General features: G+C 40.5%; 1 protein-coding gene across 1 annotated transcript in view; it reads left to right on the forward strand.

Moving 5' to 3' along the window:
- Positions 1 to 19,594, forward strand: part of LOC110466153 (X-ray repair cross-complementing protein 5-like) — a 33,584-nt gene extending 13,990 nt beyond the window's left edge. The window contains exons 11-21 of the mRNA XM_021522499.1: positions 4,020 to 4,157; positions 4,824 to 4,938; positions 5,760 to 5,820; positions 6,346 to 6,442; positions 8,023 to 8,216; positions 9,125 to 9,218; positions 13,806 to 13,878; positions 14,422 to 14,534; positions 16,355 to 16,451; positions 16,943 to 17,082; positions 18,184 to 19,594. Coding sequence (XP_021378174.1) covers positions 4,020 to 4,157; positions 4,824 to 4,938; positions 5,760 to 5,820; positions 6,346 to 6,442; positions 8,023 to 8,216; positions 9,125 to 9,218; positions 13,806 to 13,878; positions 14,422 to 14,534; positions 16,355 to 16,451; positions 16,943 to 17,082; positions 18,184 to 18,198 — 1,137 coding nt within the window. The 3' untranslated portion in view covers positions 18,199 to 19,594. The remainder of the gene's footprint in view (positions 1 to 4,019; positions 4,158 to 4,823; positions 4,939 to 5,759; positions 5,821 to 6,345; positions 6,443 to 8,022; positions 8,217 to 9,124; positions 9,219 to 13,805; positions 13,879 to 14,421; positions 14,535 to 16,354; positions 16,452 to 16,942; positions 17,083 to 18,183) is intronic.
- Positions 19,595 to 21,247: the final 1,653 nt, after the last annotated feature.

A 21,247-nucleotide genomic window follows, 5' to 3' on the forward strand; every position in this document is an offset into this window, starting at 1 on the left:
TCTGTATGAGAGCTGGGTAATGTTCCTCATCCTCCCTGATACAGACTCTGTATGAGAGCTGGGTAATGTTCCTCATCCTCCCTGATACAGACTCTGTATGAGAGCTGGGTAATGTTCCTCATCCTCCCTGATACAGACTCTGTATGAGAGCTGGGTAATGTTCCTCATCCTCCCTGATACAGACTCTGTATGAGAGCTGGGTAATGTTCCTCATCCTCCCTGATACAGACTCTGTATGAGAGCTGGGTAATGTTCCTCATCCTCCCTGATACAGACTCTGTATGAGAGCTGGGTAATGTTCCTCATCCTCCCTGATACAGACTCTGTATGAGAGCTGGGTAATGTTCCTCATCCTCCCTGATACAGACTCTGTATGAGAGCTGGGTAATGTTCCTCATCCTCCCTGATACAGACTCTGTATGAGAGCTGGGTAATGTTCCTCATCCTCCCTGATACAGACTCTGTATGAGAGCTGGGTAATGTTCCTCATCCTCCCTGATACAGACTCTGTATGAGAGCTGGGTAATGTTCCTCATCCTCCCTGATACAGACTCTGTATGAGAGCTGGGTAATGTTCCTCATCCTCCCTGATACAGACTCTGTATGAGAGCTGGGTAATGTTCCTCATCCTCCCTGATACAGACTCTGTATGAGAGCTGGGTAATGTTCCTCATCCTCCCTGATACAGACTCTGTATGAGAGCTGGGTAATGTTCCTCATCCTCCCTGATACAGACTCTGTATGAGAGCTGGGTAATGTTCCTCATCCTCCCTGATACAGACTCTGTATGAGAGCTGGGTAATGTTCCTCATCCTCCCTGATACAGACTCTGTATGAGAGCTGGGTAATGTTCCTCATCCTCCCTGATACAGACTCTGTATGAGAGCTGGGTAATGTTCCTCATCCTCCCTGATACAGACTCTGTATGAGAGCTGGGTAATGTTCCTCATCCTCCCTGATACAGACTCTGTATGAGAGCTGGGTAATGTTCCTCATCCTCCCTGATACAGACTCTGTATGAGAGCTGGGTAATGTTCCTCATCCTCCCTGATACAGACTCTGTATGAGAGCTGGGTAATGTTCCTCATCCTCCCTGATACAGACTCTGTATGAGAGCTGGGTAATGTTCCTCATCCTCCCTGATACAGACTCTGTATGAGAGCTGGGTAATGTTCCTCATCCTCCCTGATACAGACTCTGTATGAGAGCTGGGTAATGTTCCTCATCCTCCCTGATACAGACTCTGTATGAGAGCTGGGTAATGTTCCTCATCCTCCCTGATACAGACTCTGTATGAGAGCTGGGTAATGTTCCTTTTCCTCCCTGATACAGACTCTGTATGAGAGCTGGGTAATGTTCCTTTTCCTCCCTGATACAGACTCTGTATGAGAGCTGGGTAATGTTCCTCATCCTCCCCGATACAGACTCTATATGAGAGCTGGGTAATGTTCCTTTTCCTCTCTGATACAGACTGTATGAGAGCTGGGTAATGTTCCTCATCCTCCCTGATACAATGTTCCTCATCCTCACTGATACAGACTCTGAATGAGCGCTGGGTACCGTTCCTCATCCTCCCTGCTACAGACTCTGTATGAGGGCTGGGTAATGTTCCGTTTCCTCCCTGATACAGCCTCTGTATGAGAGCTGCGGAACGTTCCGCATCCTCCCTGATACAGGCTCTGTATGAGAGCTGCGGAACGTTCCGCATCCTCCCTGATACAGCCTGTATGAGAGATGGGTAACGTTCCTCATCTCCTCCCTGATACAGTCTCTGTATGAGATCTGGGCCCCGATACAGACTCTGTAGGAGATCTGGGTAATGTTCCGCATCCTCCCTGATACAGAGTCTGTATCTGGGAGGAAAAGGAACGTTACCCAGATCTCATACAGAGACTGTATCAGGGAGGAGATGAGGAACGTTACCCAGATCTCATAGAGTCTGTATCAGGGGGGATGAGGAACGTTACCCAGATCTCATAGAGTCTGTATCAGGATAAGGAACATTACCCCTGTATCAGGGAGGAATAGGAACATTACCCAGAGTCTGTATAAGGGAGGAAAAGGAAAATTACCCAGATCTCACACAGTCTGTATCAGGTAGGATAAGGAACATTACCCATCTCTCATACAGTCTGTACCAGGGAGGAAAAGGACCATTCCCCAGCTCTCATACAGAGGCTGTATCAGGGAGGAAACGGAACATTACCCAGCCCTCATACAGAGTCTGCATCAGGTAGGATGATGAACGTTACCCAGCTCCTATACAGAGTCTGTATCCGGGAGGAAAAGGAATATTACCCAGTTCTCATACAGAGTCTGCATCAGGTAGGATGATGAACGTTACCCAGCTCCTATACAGAGTCTGTATCTGGGAGGATGAGGAACGGTACCCAGCGCTCATACAGAGTCTGCATCAGGTAGGATGATGAACGTTACCCAGCTCTTATACAGAGTCTGTATCAGTGAGGATAAGGAACATTTCCCAGCTCTCATATAGAGTCTGTATCAGGATAAGGAACATTAGCCAGATCTCATACAGAGGCTGTATCAGGGAGGAGATGAGGAACGTTACCCATCTCTCATACAGGCTGTATCAGGGAGGAAGCCTAGCGATTAGTCAAAGGACAGGTATAAGCCTAGCGATCAGTCAAAGGACAGGCATCAGCCTAGCGATTAGTCAAAGGACAGGTATCAGCCCAGCGATCGGTCAAAGGACAGGTATCAGCCCAGCGATCGGTCAAAGGACAGGTATAAGCCTAGCGATCAGTCAAAGGACAGGCATCAGCCTAGCGATCAGTCAAAGGACAGGTATAAGCCTAGCGATCAGTCAAAGGACAGGGATCAGCCTAGCGATCGGTCAAAGGACAGGAATCAGCCTAGCGAGCGGTCAAAGGACAGGCATCAGCCTAGCGATCGGTCAAAGGACAGGCATCAGCCTAGCGATCAGTCAAAGGACAGGCATCAGCCTAGCGATCGGTCAAAGGACAGGTATAAGCCTAGCGATCAGTCAAAGGACAGGTATAAGCCTAGCGATCAGTCAAAGGACAGGTATCAGCCCAGCGATCGGTCAAAGGACAGGAATCAGCCTAGCGAGCGGTCAAAGGACAGGTATAAGCCTAGCGATCAGTCAAAGGACAGGGATCAGCCTAGGGACCAGGCATCAGCCCAGCGATCGGTCAAAGGACAGGTATAAGCCTAGCGATCAGTCAAAGGACAGGTCACTAGGCTGATACCTGTCCTTTGACGATCACTAGGCTGATACCTTTTACATTTGGTAGCCTTACAGACTCTGTATGATGAGAGCTGGGTAATTTTCCTTTTCCTCCCTTATACAGACTCTGGGTAATGTTCCTTTTCCTCTCTGATACATACTGTATGAGAGCTGGTTAACGTTCCACATCCTCCCTGATACAAACTGGATGAGAGCTGGGTAATTCCCTGATACAGACTCTGGGTAATGTTCCTTTTCCTCCCTGATACAGACTCTGTATGAGATCTGGGTAATGTTCCTTATCCTCCCTGATACAGACTGTATGAGATCTGGGTAATGTTCCTTTTCCTCCCTGATACAGACTCTGTATGAGAGCTGGGTAATGTTCCTTTTCCTCCCTGATACAGACTCTCTATGAGATCTTGGTAATGTTCCTTTTCCTCCCTGATACAGACTCTGTATGAGAGCTGGGTAATGTTCCTCATCCTCCCTGATACAGACTCTGTATGAGATCTGGGTAATGTTCCTTATCCTCCCTGATACAGACTGTATGAGAGCTGGGTAATGCTCCTCATCCTCCCTGATACAGACTCTGTATGAGAGCTGGGTAACGTTCCTCATCCACCCTGATACAGACTCTGTATGAGAGCTCGGTAACGTTCCTCATCCTCCCTGATATAGATTCCGTTTGAGAGCTGGGTAATGTTCCTTTTCCTCGCTGATACAGTCTCTGTATGAGAGCTGGGTAACGTTCCTCATCCTCCCTGATACAGACTCGGAATGAGAGCTGGGTAATTTTCCTTTTCAGGCAGCAGCAGTGGCCCTTTCGTCGTTGGTCCAGGCGCTGTACGAGACTAACATGGTAGCGATAGTGAGGAAGGTTTACAATGCAGCCTCCGGACCAAAGCTAGGCTGTCTGATACCACACATAAAGGCGGACTACGAGGTATGAGTCGGGGCCCTGGGCTGGTTACATGTCTATAAATCCCTGCACTGGAGGTGGATGTGTATCAGGCTGAGACTTTCTAAAACAGTTCATCAGATGTTGTCTCTCTGAGAAGGTTTATGATAAAGACAGAGAGACTTTTTGATAAACAAATGTGTTTAAGGGTGTATGATACCTTACTCTTAATTGTATTTCAATTCCATAAAGGAGATATGCTGCCTGACTGATGTGAAACTACTTTTCCAAAAGAGTTCAGCACAAAAATTTCCAATAAATTCCTCGAGTTTATTTTAGACTTTAACTGTAATTGATGGCAAAGCAGAAAGACCAAATCAGTTATTTTTTTAGAACAATCAGGTAATTTTATATCACTTTACTATAGTTTTGATAGTTTACTAGAGTAAAGTTTTTTAAGGGAGATAACTCTAACTATATAATGACGGGTATATTGTGTTAGATAGCATTTGTCAGCACAGTAACAGTTAAAGGAGGTTATCCCTAATAGACAGAGACATTTCAGGGAGAAAACAGTCAATATCTGTTGTTATAGGCCTTTACATGTATACTTACTTCAGACTTTTATATTTATCGATTTTCCTTATGCTGCAATTTTCTTGCAAAAAAATTGCATTGACTTTTAATGATGTTTTGTAATGATTTTTCCAGTGTTTGCTGTACGTTGAGTTACCTTTTATGGAAGACGTCCGACAATTTACATTTGGTAGCCTTCCTATCACCAAGGATAACATATCAACAGCAAACAGTAAATTTGCACCTTCAGGTAAAACAGTTCAGTACATCCAAGATTATCTCAGAATTCAAAAGGCTAATATTTAAATAAAAATCCCATTGTGATCTACTTTGTTAGGTAGATGTGCAGTTGGGATTAAAAATGTTTCAAGGTCAAGGTCACTCTTACTGAAGATAGACCATTCAGGGTATGGTCTTTATCTCATATCCAAAAGACTCGAATTTGACCTACACCTATTTAGATGTGCAATAAGTGTTTAAATAAAGTTATTAAGGTCCAGATCAAAGTCACTGTTACTAATGAATAGAGAGATAGCATCTTCACCTCCCAGGCTGATGCTATTATAGATTGTGTTCAATCATTACCTTGAAATACAAAAGACTATTCTTTCTACAACTTGACATGGTGAATCTCTTGAATTATAGATGTTGATGGGGCATAACATGTTATGTTGTTTAAAAGATCTAAAAATAGAGCATGAGGTGAAGGTCAGACACATGACAGGGCCCTTGCTGACCAGTCAGTTTTCTAGTTGATAAAAAGTTTCTTGTGTCAGTGATAAATGTCGTACAGATTTCACTGATGGATATACATAGACAGCGTCTTCACCTCCCATGATGATTCTGAGTTGTGTTGCCTTGTTTCATAGCTGTTGTACACCACGTTTCTAGGCCATACTGTACTGTAATACAGCTAACACGAAGTCTGTCACTTGTTATCAAACTCTCTCCGTCACTCTGTCAGTCCTAGTTGTGGTTTCTTACCCAACACCTCTGGTGCTCATTAGATGGGTGGATACGATTATGAATTTTGTTTATGAAATGTTGATTGTTTTGTGTTTATTTTGACAGATAAACAGCTTGATGCTGTTGACAAGCTCATCACTACAATGGACCTGTGTCAGTCACAAGGGTGAGTAAACACTTAAATTTACTCTTAACACGCTTTAATAGGTGGACCAGAATGGTTTTCAATAACTACTTTTGTCTGCCATCATTGAGAGAAGGGTTGTGAACTCTATGGTGTTAACACTTGCTAACATGTGTGTGCCAAATAGGGAAGCGTGACGTGAATTTTTACCGTCACACCAAATGATTCAATGTGTAAACAGGCAGCACGTCCACATACTATAACCACTGTGAGCCTGTTATTGCAAACATTGATAAGTGGTGAGACTATACAGACCAATCTATATTCTATCAAGTCTTTGGTGCTTAACTTCAATGCAGTTCCCTGTACATCACGACCAATCACTAAAGACATCTGCTGATTCTTGGTACAGCCAAGATGGACATTGTTCTTTTACTTGTTTTTAAGAAACTTTTCTACATCTTTAATTGAAGAAAAAGTAATGAGTTAAGCACATTCCATTTGAAAAATGTCTCCTGTGTCCCAGAAACATGTGTTCCCTGTTGTATGCTATGCCTTGTGTTGTAGTGATGAGGAGGAGGAGGACAAAGATGAAGAGGAAGAACAAACAGAATATTTGAAGGCTAAGTCGACCTTTAACCCTCATTTCCAGAGGCTGTATCAGGTACCTTTTAGAGGCATTATTTGGAAGCAGAAATACAGAGGATATACCCTATAAATTACATCCTCGATACTCCAGGGGTTTGCTCACTTTCGCTCTCTGCACCCCTAGAATATGTCATAACAAAATGGAAGGCATGCCGTTATTCGATTGGTCTCAGGTAAAACAAAACCTGACCGATCGTTGGGGTGATACCTGTCCTTTGACCGATCGCTAGGGTGATACCTGTCCTTTGACCGATCGCTAGGCTGATACCTGTCCTTTGACCGATCGCTAGGCTGATACCTCTCCTTTGACTGGTCACTAGGCTGATACCTGTCCTCTGACCGATCGCTAGGCTGATACCTGTCCTTTGACTAATCGCTAGGCTGATGCCTGTCCTTTGACCGATCACTAGGCTGATACCTGTCCTTTGACCGATCGCTAGGCTGATCCCTGTCCTTTGACCGATAGCTGGGCTGATACCTGTCCTTCGACTGATCGCTAGGCTGCTACCTGTCCTTTGACTGATCACTAGGCTGATACCTGCCCTTTGACTGATCGCTAGGCTGATACCTGTCCTTTGACTGATCGCTAGGCTGATACCTGTCCTTTAACCAATCACTAGGCTGATACCTGTTCTTTGACCGATCACTAGGCTGATACCTGTCCTTTGACTGGTCACTAGGCTGATACCTGCCCTTTGACTGATCGCTAGGCTGATACCTGGCCTTTGACCGATCGCTAGGCTGATACCTGTCCTTTGGCTGATCGCTAGGCTGATACCTGTCCTTTGACCGATCACTAGGCTGATACCTGTCCTTTGACCGATCGCTGGGCTGATACCTGTCCTTTGACTAATCCCTAGGCTGATGCCTGTCCTTTGACTGGTCACTAGGCTGATACCTGTCCTTTGACTGGTCACTAGGCTGATTCCTGTCCTTTGACTGATCGCTAGGCTGATGCATGTCCTTTGACTGATCGCTAGGCTGATACCTGTACTTTGACTGATCGCTAGGCTGATACCTGTCCTTTGACCGATCGCTGGGCTGATACCTGTCCTTTGACCGATCACTAGGCTGATACTTGTCCTCTGACCGATCGCTAGGCTGATACCTGTCTTTTGACTAATTGCTAGGCTGATACCTGTCCTTAGACTAATCGCTAGGCTGATACCTGTCCTTTGACTAATCGCTAGGCTGATACCTGTCCTTTGACGATAACAAAGGAGAAACTTGACTTAAACTTGTTTTCTGATTCCTCATTGTAACATTTAACTGATTAACTTAACAAGTTCTGATCAAACTAAACATAGGTCAAGTACGAGAATACCTCGCATGATATCGTATTTCAACGTTCCAAGGTTAAGGCAAGGGTCACTGTTACGTTTTATATAAAATATATCATTTTTTAACCAATTCAGTGTCGACATGACTCAAATTAATAATTTTTTAACAGATTTTTATCAAACTTAGTACTAAGGTTGGAATAGTATGAAAATTATCTCAAATCATTTGGTTTTTAAGGGTGCCAAGGTCATATATATCAGGTCATGTGTATATATCAAGGTTTATCAAAATAGAATGTTTATGTATATTTATTAGTGTCTTCAACATCGAGGGCTCAATCCAGATGAGCCTTTAGCAGAGTTGTCCCCCCTGGTAGCGAATTACTTGGAGCCGCCACAAGAGATCCTGTCTCGTTGTGAAGAGCATCTGGAACGCCTGAATAAAGTGTTCAAGTTGGAGGTAGTGAAAAAGAAGGAGGAAAAGACTGGGGAAAACCAGTTCAAAGAAAGGTAGGTCAAATAAAATAAATGTGGACACAAGACAAAAAATGTCTGGTTTCTCATGTCCCTATGTTCAAGTTGGAGGTGGTGAAAAAGAAGGAGAAAAAAATGGGGAAAACTAGTTTAAAGAAAGGTTGGTCAAATAAAATAAATGTGGGTACATGATAGAAATATCTGGTTTCTCAAGTCCCTGTGTTTAAGTTGGAGGTGGGAAGATAAAAGAGAAATATTGGGGAAAACCAGTAAAAAGAAAGAGAGATCAGATGTAATAAATGTGGACACAAGTAAAAAAATATCTGGTTTCTCATGTCCCTGTGTTCAAGTTGGCGGTGGTAAGAAAGAAGGGGAAAAAATGAGAAAGCCCGTACAAGGAAAGGCTGAGATAAATAAAATAAATGTGAATACAGAATAACAATATCTGGTTTCTTGTTTTATGCAGAAATTGACAGAAATATCAAAATATCAACATTCTTGTGTATGCAAGATAAAATGTGCTAGTATGATCACAGTCAGATGGGAGTGTAAGGTATACCATGTAGCATTGTCTTAATTGTGTTGTGAATTATGTTTCATCTATGACGTCTTCAGCGTTTCCCAGAGAAAAGTTCAGACTTTTATTGGTGTCGTATGAAATTTAAATACCTCAAAATGATCAAATTAGTTCCAGAAACTTTTGACCTAAAAACTTATTCCATTTTAAATATAAAATCACCACCCAAGAAAATATCTATAACTAGCGGAATCAATTTCAAACTGAATAAAATGGGGCTCTATTAAAACTTAATTTGTATTTAAGACTAAAGAAAATGATCTAAGCTCCTATACAATGTGTCGAAGAGGGAAATTAAAATTTGTCATGATTTCTTCACTTGGTATTATGTCCAATTTCATTTAAAAAACAAATTTAATTTGTTAAGTGATGAAGGTGAGGCTGGAAAGGCAAAGAAACCACGCCTTGATGATGACCTTGAGGGTGGCATGGCTGACATCACAAGGGCAAAGGTCACAGAGGTAAGGCAGGGGAGGTCACAGAATAATGCTGATAGGCTAAAACTCACAGAGATCAGTCATAAAAGTAGGGTGAAGGTCAGAGGTAAGGTTACAAAAGCAGAGGTGACAAAAATAAGGTTGCAAGGGAAAATGTGCAAGGAAGTTCTCATCACTGCTGGTGTCTATATTTAAATGCTTAACTTTGGACAATAAATCTACTGTAAAAGGGGAGTGATTTGCACGAAAATGTCCACATGCAATTTTTTCCTATAGATTTTAGATCATATAGGTTTCAAAACTGTTGCAAATGAAAAAGTATTTACACTGCAATCAGTTTGAAAAGTGACCAGGCTAACACATCATTTTCCATGCCAGAATTTCTACTTTTACAGTATTTTACGGTTATCCTAGATCTGTATTTACAGAATTTTTCTCACACAATTAAGTTCTGTGCTCAAGTTCTGTAAATATATTAAGTGAGAAATTACTTTAAAAAGGCTTAACTGAAACTTAATACTTTAGTTAATCTAACACTTTGTTGGTAGCTTTCATTAACATTGCAGCTGTGTATCAATCCTAAGTAAACATTGTTTTATGCATATTTATCCAACTGCAAGTACTCAGCCTGTTAGAACAATTATATTGACCCGGTCCAAGGATATGGTAGTTGTCATCAATTGTAATCAGAAAAAAAGTTATTTATAAAGAATAACTGTATAGTTAAAGGAAAAAATAAATATATATTGTGGAAGACATCATATGGATGGGGGGAAAAAAACAAAACATCTTTAATTTTTGGTGTGTGATTCAGAAGGGATCAGTAAAGATGATGGTCCTGATGATCTTAGAGTGACCCAGAGTGTAAAGATATTAACATGTGATCTGTTGTAGGTCCTGATGATCTTAGAGTGACCCAGAGTGTTAAGATATTAACATGTGATCTGTTGTAGGTCCTGATGATCTTGGAGTGACCCAGAGTGTAAAGATATTAACATGTGATCTGTTGTAGGTCCTGATGATCTTGGAGTGACCCAGAGTGTAAAGATATTAACATGTGATCTGTTGTAGGTCCTGATGATCTTGGAGTGACCCAGAGTGTAAAGATATTAACATGTGATCTGTTGTAGGTCCTGATGATCTTGGAGTGACCCAGAGTGTAAAGATATTAACATGTGATCTGTTGTAGGTCCTGATGATCTTGGAGTGACCCAGAGTGTAAAGATATTAACATGTGATCTGTTGTAGGTCCTGATGATCTTGGAGTGACCCAGAGTGTAAAGATATTAACATGTGATCTGTTGTAGGTCCTGATGATCTTGGAGTGACCCAGAGTGTAAAGATATTAACATGTGATCTGTTGTAGGTCCTGATGATCTTGGAGTGACCCAGAGTGTAAAGATATTAACATGTGATCTGTTGTAGGTCCTGATGATCTTGGAGTGACCCAGAGTGTAAAGATATTAACATGTGATCTGTTGTAGGTCCTGATGATCTTGGAGTGACCCAGAGTGTAAAGATATTAACATGTGATCTGTTGTAGGTCCTGATGATCTTGGAGTGACCCAGAGTGTAAAGATATTAACATGTGATCTGTTGTAGGTCCTGATGATCTTGGAGTGACCCAGAGTGTAAAGATATTAACATGTGATCTGTTGTAGGTCCTGATGATCTTGGAGTGACCCAGAGTGTAAAGATATTAACATGTGATCTGTTGTAGGTCCTGATGATCTTGGAGTGACCCAGAGTGTAAAGATATTAACATGTGATCTGTTGTAGGTCCTGATGATCTTGGAGTGACCCAGAGTGTAAAGATATTAACATGTGATCTGTTGTAGGTCCTGATGATCTTGGAGTGACCCAGAGTGTAAAGATATTAACATGTGATCTGTTGTAGGTCCTGATGATCTTGGAGTGACCCAGAGTGTAAAGATATTAACATGTGATCTGTTGTAGGTCCTGATGATCTTGGAGTGACCCAGAGTGTAAAGATATTAACATGTGATCTGTTGTAGGTCCTGATGATCTTGGAGTGACCCAGAGTGTAAAGATATTAACATGTGATCTGTTGTAGGTCCTGATGATCTTGGAGTGACCCAGAGTGTAAAGATATTAACATGTGATCTGTTGTAGGTCCTGATGATCTTGGAGTGACCCAGAGTGTAAAGATATTAACATGTGATCTGTTGTAGGTCCTGATGATCTTGGAGTGACCCAGAGTGTAAAGATATTAACATGTGATCTGTTGTAGGTCCTGATGATCTTGGAGTGACCCAGAGTGTAAAGATATTAACATGTGATCTGTTGTAGGTCCTGATGATCTTGGAGTGACCCAGAGTGTAAAGATATTAACATGTGATCTGTTGTAGGTCCTGATGATCTTGGAGTGACCCAGAGTGTAAAGATATTAACATGTGATCTGTTGTAGGTCCTGATGATCTTGGAGTGACCCAGAGTGTAAAGATATTAACATGTGATCTGTTGTAGGTCCTGATGATCTTGGAGTGACCCAGAGTGTAAAGATATTAACATGTGATCTGTTGTAGGTCCTGATGATCTTGGAGTGACCCAGAGTGTAAAGATATTAACATGTGATCTGTTGTAGGTCCTGATGATCTTGGAGTGACCCAGAGTGTAAAGATATTAACATGTGATCTGTTGTAGGTCCTGATGATCTTGGAGTGACCCAGAGTGTAAAGATATTAACATGTGATCTGTTGTAGGTCCTGATGATCTTGGAGTGACCCAGAGTGTAAAGATATTAACATGTGATCTGTTGTAGGTCCTGATGATCTTGGAGTGACCCAGAGTGTAAAGATATTAACATGTGATCTGTTGTAGGTCCTGATGATCTTGGAGTGACCCAGAGTGTAAAGATATTAACATGTGATCTGTTGTAGGTCCTGATGATCTTGGAGTGACCCAGAGTGTAAAGATATTAACATGTGATCTGTTGTAGGTCCTGATGATCTTGGAGTGACCCAGAGTGTAAAGATATTAACATGTGATCTGTTGTAGGTCCTGATGATCTTGGAGTGACCCAGAGTGTAAAGATATTAACATGTGATCTGTTGTAGGTCCTGATGATCTTGGAGTGACCCAGAGTGTAAAGATATTAACATGTGATCTGTTGTAGGTCCTGATGATCTTGGAGTGACCCAGAGTGTAAAGATATTAACATGTGATCTGTTGTAGGTCCTGATGATCTTGGAGTGACCCAGAGTGTAAAGATATTAACATGTGATCTGTTGTAGGTCCTGATGATCTTGGAGTGACCCAGAGTGTAAAGATATTAACATGTGATCTGTTGTAGGTCCTGATGATCTTGGAGTGACCCAGAGTGTAAAGATATTAACATGTGATCTGTTGTAGGTCCTGATGATCTTGGAGTGACCCAGAGTGTAAAGATATTAACATGTGATCTGTTGTAGGTCCTGATGATCTTGGAGTGACCCAGAGTGTAAAGATATTAACATGTGATCTGTTGTAGGTCCTGATGATCTTGGAGTGACCCAGAGTGTAAAGATATTAACATGTGATCTGTTGTAGGTCCTGATGATCTTGGAGTGACCCAGAGTGTAAAGATATTAACATGTGATCTGTTGTAGGTCCTGATGATCTTGGAGTGACCCAGAGTGTAAAGATATTAACATGTGATCTGTTGTAGGTCCTGATGATCTTGGAGTGACCCAGAGTGTAAAGATATTAACATGTGATCTGTTGTAGGTCCTGATGATCTTGGAGTGACCCAGAGTGTAAAGATATTAACATGTGATCTGTTGTAGGTCCTGATGATCTTGGAGTGACCCAGAGTGTAAAGATATTAACATGTGATCTGTTGTAGGTCCTGATGATCTTGGAGTGACCCAGAGTGTAAAGATATTAACATGTGATCTGTTGTAGGTCCTGATGATCTTGGAGTGACCCAGAGTGTAAAGATATTAACATGTGATCTGTTGTAGGTCCTGATGATCTTGGAGTGACCCAGAGTGTAAAGATATTAACATGTGATCTGTTGTAGGTCCTGATGATCTTGGAGTGACCCAGAGTGTAAAGATATTAACATGTGATCTGTTGTAGGTCCTGATGATCTTGGAGTGACCCAGAGTGTAAAGATATTAACATGTGATCTGTTGTAGGTCCTGATGATCTTGGAGTGACCCAGAGTGTAAAGATATTAACATGTGATCTGTTGTAGGTCCTGATGATCTTGGAGTGACCCAGAGTGTAAAGATATTAACATGTGATCTGTTGTAGGTCCTGATGATCTTGGAGTGACCCAGAGTGTAAAGATATTAACATGTGATCTGTTGTAGGTCCTGATGATCTTGGAGTGACCCAGAGTGTAAAGATATTAACATGTGATCTGTTGTAGGTCCTGATGATCTTGGAGTGACCCAGAGTGTAAAGATATTAACATGTGATCTGTTGTAGGTCCTGATGATCTTGGAGTGACCCAGAGTGTAAAGATATTAACATGTGATCTGTTGTAGGTCCTGATGATCTTAGAGTGACCCAGAGTGTAAAGATATTAACATGTGATCTGTTGTAGGTCCTGATGATCTTAGAGTGACCCAGAGTGTAAAGGTATTAACATGTGATCTGTTGTAGGTTGGTACTGTCACTCCTGTCGAGGACTTTGTGGCGTTCATCAACCAAAAGGACGAGGATAAGTTTGAAGAAGGTAAAGGAATTATTTTCCCTTTTGACCAGGTTTTCCAGATATTAAACTGGGGTATTTTCTCAACTGAAAAATGTTCCAAAATGATTTTGGAAAACATTTTCCTGACCTTTGACCTGTTTCAGAATATTTTGTTCAGTTCCACGATTCCAAGATGACATGCATGACATGATGTTTGGCATTTGGAAAAAAACGGAGTTTATTTACTAATTGCACCATAATTAACCAAAATCTAGAGAAAACAACAAGTGACTATTGTTTACACAACTCTTTGAAAATAACTAAAAAAAATACCCCATGCTTTTTTTCTTAATAAAAATGTTTGTGGCTTATTTAAATGGCAAATTAAAATGTATGTCCAATAATTTCTAATAATCTCTTTAGATAGGTACACTTTCAGTTCAGACTAACTTTGTTATAACTCACCATTGTCGATGTCATACCATTAGTCTTCGACTGCTATTACTGATCACCTTGGGGCCTGTGTAACAGACTGATCAAAGCTGATATATTGGTTAAAAAACTCTGACAATGCCTTGTTTGTAGCGAGCCAGCAGATGCAGAAGAGGGTAGAACAGATAGTTCTAGACTCGTTTGGAGCCCAGTTCTACCCTAAAGCTATGGACTGTCTGCAGGCTCTCCGCAAACACTCCATCAAGGTATACAATCCCACACACTCCCTAATCAAAGGTATACAATCCCACACCCTCCCTAATTAAAGGTATACAATCCCACACACACCCTAATCAAAGGTATACAATCCCACACACTCCCTAATTAAAGGTATACAATCTCACACGCTCCCTAATTAAAGGTATACAATCCCACACTCCCTAATTAAAGGTATACAATCCCACACACTCCCTAATCAAAGGTATACAATCTCACACACTCCCTAATTAAAGGTATACAATCTCACACACTCCCTAATTAAAGGTATACAATCCCACACTCCCTAATTAAAGGTATACAATCCCACACACTCCCTAATCAAAGGTATACAATCCCACACACTCCCTAATTAAAGGTATACAATCCCACACACTCCCTAATTAAAGGTATACAATCTCACACACTCCCTAATTAAAGGTATACAATCCCACACTCCCTAATTAAAGGTATACAATCCCACACACTCCCTAATCAAAGGTATACAATCCCACACACTCCCTAATTAAAGGTATACAATCCCACACACTCCCTAATTAAAGGTATACAATCCCACACTCCCTAATTAAAGGTATACAATCCCACACACTCCCTAATCAAAGGTATACAATCCCACACACTCCCTAATTAAAGGTATACAATCCCACACACTCCCTAATTAAAGGTATACAATCCCACACTCCCTAATTAAAGGTATACAATCCCACACACTCCCTAATCAAAGGTATACAATCCCACACACTCCCTAATCAAAGGTATACAATCCCACACACTCCCTAATTAAAGGTATACAATCCCACACACTCCCTAATTAAAGGTATACAATCCCACACACTCCCTAATTAAAGGTATACAATCCAACACACACCCTAATCAAAGGTATACAATCCCACACACTCCCTAATTAAAGGTATACAATCCCACACACTGCCTAATAAAAAAGGTATACAATCCCACACACTCCCTAATAAAGGTATACACGCCCACACACTCCCTAATAAAAAAGGTATACAATCCCACACATTCCCTAATTAAAGGTATACAATCCCACACACTTTCTAATTAAAGGTATACAATCCCACACACTCCCTAATTAAAGGTATACAATCTCACACACTCCCTAATCAAAGGTATACAATCCCACACACACCCAAATCAAAGGTATACAATCCCACACACTCCCTAATCAAAGGTATACAATCCCACACACTCCCTAATTAAAGGTATACAATCCCACACACTCTCTAATTAAAAAGGTAACAAAGTTCAGTGTTAAAAGTGTCTTTCTCATGCTCACTAAAGAGGTAACAAGTTTTAGTACAAGGACATATGGATCTTTCATACATTACATTTCTCAAGCCTTGTTAATCCTTTTTGCCTCTTTTTTGGGGGAAAACCCCCAAAAACATTACATTTGCTGGTATTTCTTTATATTGACTGTCAGATTTGGTTTCAAACTTCCACTCTGTATTAATTTCATTTTACGTTCATTTTAAAGTGAAGCATTAAAATCAAATTCAAGTATCACATGATATTACAGTATACGTATGCAGAACAAAACACGTGAAAATTCAGTGATTTGTAAATAAGTGCTCTTGTGAATGAAGTTTGTATGAAATTATGGTAGCAAACACTGGAATAAGCTTGCACAGGAGTTACCTCCCTTAGATTCAAGTTATCTAAGACCATGTATTGTTATGTTCTTTTCTATGAAATAATCTCCATATTAACACCCAACAACGCATCAGCTAAAACCGGCCGAATGTTTAACAAGTGTATGTATTGCTGTAAGAGTAACTTTCATTTTTAGAAATCGGAGCCGGGGCTTTATAATACGTTCATGAAGAAGTTCAAGGACGTGTTAATCGCCAAGGGCAGGAGGGACTTCTGGGAACAGGTGGTGGCCGGTAAGGATTGATATTTCATAGGAATAATCCTAAGTTCAGAGGGGTCAAAGTTCAATGTTGACTTTAGTGCTTGCATAGAGAGGAAGTTGTCCTCGCTCGGCTCCGCACTGGGCACACATATCCTACTCATTCGTACCTTTTAAAACGAGAAGATATACCTTCATGCCACGCATGTGACACTCCATTTACAGTGGAACAGTTTTTTAATAGAATGTTCCGATTTTAAACACATTCGTGATAACTACTTTCGAGTCCCGGATATGAAAACACTTTTCAGTTCCGTGGATTCGAAGGCATTATTTAACTTCCATAGAAAAGTAATACAGAACAGTTTATTACATATAAATATTGTTCCATATTAATTACATGTTTAGAAATTCAGATATTACATTGAATTTTGCGAAGCATCTGTATTACATGATAGAAATGCTTGCATTAAAGTAACTGCTATCATTATAACCTAATTAATAATATTCCTTACATATGACCAGAAAACCAGGGCTTAATATCTAAAATGGAGAGCGAAGAAAGCACAGTATCTAATGAGGAGGCAAAACAGTTCGTCAGCGAGGAGGAAGAGAAGGATGAAGAAGAGGACAAACAGGACGAAGGAGATGATGCGGATGATCTTGTAAGTAATAGAGACATCACTCTTATATTTGTACCTCCTTAACAAATGAGTTCTACACTTCCTGTAAAATATCTGTTAGGACCGGTATGTTACACTGGGATAAATGATATCACAATACTTAGACAAGGAGGATAACTCTCACTAGAAATTAAAATGATCTACAGGAAGTCAGTTGAATACAGGTTACAGGTCAAACATGTAATGTAGCATAAAACCTTAACACAAATCACAGGTATAATATCAAAGGTAGCATATAACCTTAACACAAACCGCAGGTATAATGTCAAAGGTAGCATATAACCTTAACACAAACCACAGGTATACTGTCAAAGGTAGCATATAATCTTAACACAAATCCCAGGTATAATGTCAAAGGTAGCATATAACCTTAACACAAATCACAGGTATAATGTCAAAGGTAGCATATAACCTTAACACAAACCACACGTATAATGTCAAAGGTAGCATATAATCTTAACACAAATCACAGGTATAATGTCAAAGGAAGCATATAACCTTAACACAAACCACAGGTATAATATCAAAGGTAGCATATAACCTTAACACAAATCACAGGTATAATATCAAAGGTAGCATATAACCTTAACACAAAGCACAGGTATAATGGCAAAGGTAGCATATAACCTTAACACAAATCACTGGTATAATATCAAAGGTAGCATATAACCTTAACACAAACCACAGGTATAATATCAAAGGTAGCATATAACCTTAACACAAAGCACAGGTATAATGTCAAAGGTAGCATATAACCTTAACACAAACCACAGGTATAATGTGTAAAGCAGAATATAACCTTAACTCGAATACAAATCCCAGGTATGATACGTAAGGTAGCAAACTTGCACTGGAGTTACCTCCCTTCGATACAAATGATCTAAAACCATTTATTGTTATGTTCCCTTCTGTAAATACCATTGGAGGGCATATTCAGCCCTGTCATCAACACTGGTCATCAACACTGGTCATATCAACACTGGTCATCAACACTGGTCATCAACACTTAAAGTTTCTCTAAACTGTTACATAGAGAAAACGTTGATATTCGTTTTAATGTGGTTTTGTATTTTTCACTTGTAGCTGGACATGATGTAGTGTCCAGTCCTGATGAGCCTATCACTGACCAGTCAGATGACCGTACGTGCTGGTGGAGAGAGAGCACATTGGCAGCTTGGTGTTTATCACGACTCTGGAGTCAACCCCGAACGAGTGTGGGGAAAGGAAAACAAACAATGTTGTTTCCCTATAAATCATCATTTCAGAGTGTTGTTTTCCTGAGGAGAATATTTCCTTACATGTTGTCATTACAGGTGTCCTGCTCCAGGGAGAAAGGGATCAATTATATTTCACTGTGTGTCAACATAATAGTTCCATGTTACTTAGAAGAACAAGAACAGGCAATGTTTTAATGTTTCTTAGTGTAGTAATACCAGAGTGTGATAGAATTGTGGCGTTATTATAGAATGTGAATGTGTGAGGGCAGCAGATACATTTGGGGGGTGGGGGTTATATCAGAATCAGTTTGTGTCCTTAGACTGGACTTTTGGAAAGCTCAACTCATTCATTGTTCCCTGCACACACATTTGAACTCTTCCATTAAATATAAAGGTTGAAATAGTTCATTGGGAAACTTCAGGGGTAAATATTTTCAAACATTTTCAGGTTTGTAAGTATGGATTATGAGAAGTTCTTTTTACACAACCAATCCGATTTTCTATGTGACGTTTCGATGACTAGTACGGTATGTACACTGTCACCTTCATCAGATAAATGACCAATGAAGCGTATGCACACAAAGGTTTAAAACTGTACCAGTTGTCCACCATATCCAGTTGATTCGGTCAAGCTGGTCAAGCTGTACATACGCTTCACCAGTCATTTGTCTGATGAAGGAGACAGCGTACATAGAAAATCTTATTGGTTGTGTAAAAGGAACTTCTCATAATTCAGGGATAAATGAGTTTACCTGAATCGGTAGCCAGCCAACAGATCAAGCAATTCGTTGTCATTCTTGTAGTGAAGGTTTTCGATTGACTCTGTGTGTTGTCTGTAGGGACCACTTTTCTCTATCGTAGTGAACAATCTCTAAACTCACGTTGTATAACAGGAGACAGGGACAAGCCTGTAACCAACCTCTTGTGCTTTTGTTGTATTTTCTAAGCTAGGTAATGAAATTTTGAATTATGATAAGAATGAATATTTGTAAACATGGGGGATGCTCCAATCAAGCCCCCTCCCTACGTTTGACCAATCTTTTTTTTAAGAGGGAGGGAGCTTATTTTCTGGTCAAATATGGTAGATGAGGGAGAGCCCAAATAATCTAAACCTACTGTACCTTGAAACTTAACGATATGGAGAGTAGACATGCTACTGTACCTAAAAAGGGGAGAAAACTGTTCTATTTGTTATGTCTCTGTTAAAGCTGTACCATGTTATAATGTCTGTTATAAGTACTAGAGCTGAATGACAATAAATCCGAGTTAGATGAGAAGAAATGTTTTGTTGTTTTTAGCTTGTCCAGCAAGTGTCTGGTGAGGAACAGAGATAGTGTTACAGGGGAAAACGATCCTATTCTTTAGAACCAGAAAACATAGAGCTGTGATCTTTGACACCTAGATGCTGATTTAAAATTAAACAAAATTTGTTCAAATGAATGACTTTGAAGGGTCAGCTTCCCAAGTCAGTTTGAGCTTTGTAGTAGTGACCGACCCCAGGTCGATGTCCAGGTCAGTTTGAGCTTTGTGGTAGTGACCGACCCCTGGTCGATGTCCAGGTCAGTTTGAGCTTTGTAGTAGTAACCGACCCCTGGTCGATGTCCAGGTCTGTTTGAGCTTTGTAGTAGTGACCGACCCCTGGTCGATGTCCAGGTCCAGGTTTCTAAGTGATTGGGAGACCTCCTCCTACAAAGTCCCCCGGGACATGACACTTTTGATCCAATCAATATGTTTAAAAATATTGTTAAAATGAAAAGTTATTTATCAAACTAATCAGCAATAAATGTGATCAAAGATAAGTAGTATTCAGAATAAGAAAACAAAAGACATAGTTAATAGTAAATACTTGAATAGCACACAAGAATTGGGATTAAGGCACTATCAAGTGGAAAATACATACAACGTTAAGAAAGCAAAGAGTAAAAATTGACAGAATATACACTAATATAGTGTGAAATGAAGGAATGATACCGAAACCAATTAACAAAATTTGTCAAGTTCTGTAAAAATTGATATTTAGAAATATGTGTAATTCAAATAAGAATAAGATGCTGCAAAAATGTCAAATATGATTAATATCTAAACATCTAATAGTGGAAGGAACAAGCAAAATAGCCACTTTAACGCACCGTTATGTCGTTTGGTCCACATCAGGGGTACTAAAGGTCATTGTATGTTGTAGAGTGGCTTATTCTAGCTAGATATAGGGCGCGATATCAAATGTTGTATTATTAGAGATTCAACGATTGCAAATATGTGAAAATATAGAAAAGGGGAAATGTGCCTAAAAACTTTATATCACTAATTTACGGCTGCATCAGCTACACATAAGGTTACGGCCATCCTCGGGGTTAATCAGCCGAGTCAAACACGTTCGGAGGTGTAACAAGTTATAGAAAGATGAACGCAGTACATAAGTAAGTGATCATAGCTTTTGGCAATAAAATGAGTAGTGAATACTTCCTTACTGGCAAGCTAGCTTTTCCAGTGATGCGGTATAACCGGGGGACCCGCTCACTAGTTCAGCAACGTCGAGCTTGGTCAGTAGTTGGATGGGTGACCACCCAACGTTACACTTGGTGGCAGCGATGGGATTCCCCAGGCCAAGTCTAAGGTATATAAGGGGGAAATTCCGGTGATGCTGTATAGTTGGATGGGTGACAGCCCAACGTTACATTTGGTGGCAGCGGTGGGATTCCCCAGGCCAAGTCTAAGGTATATAAGGGGGAAATTCCAGTGATGCTGTATAACCCGGGGACCCGCTCACTAGTTCAGCAACGTCGAGCGTGGTCAGTAGTAGGATGGGTGACCACCCGCACGTTACAGTAGCCCAAAAACAAATTACACTGCATCATACAGCTGTGTCCTCCTTTTAGTACTCGTTGATGGTACTAGGGTCCAAAATGTTTGAAATCCATATGTGTTTAAAC

The sequence above is a fragment of the Mizuhopecten yessoensis genome, unplaced genomic scaffold (assembly GCF_002113885.1).
Source record: "Mizuhopecten yessoensis strain PY_sf001 unplaced genomic scaffold, ASM211388v2 scaffold11121, whole genome shotgun sequence".
In the NCBI taxonomy this organism is placed as follows: Eukaryota; Metazoa; Mollusca; class Bivalvia; order Pectinida; family Pectinidae; genus Mizuhopecten; species Mizuhopecten yessoensis.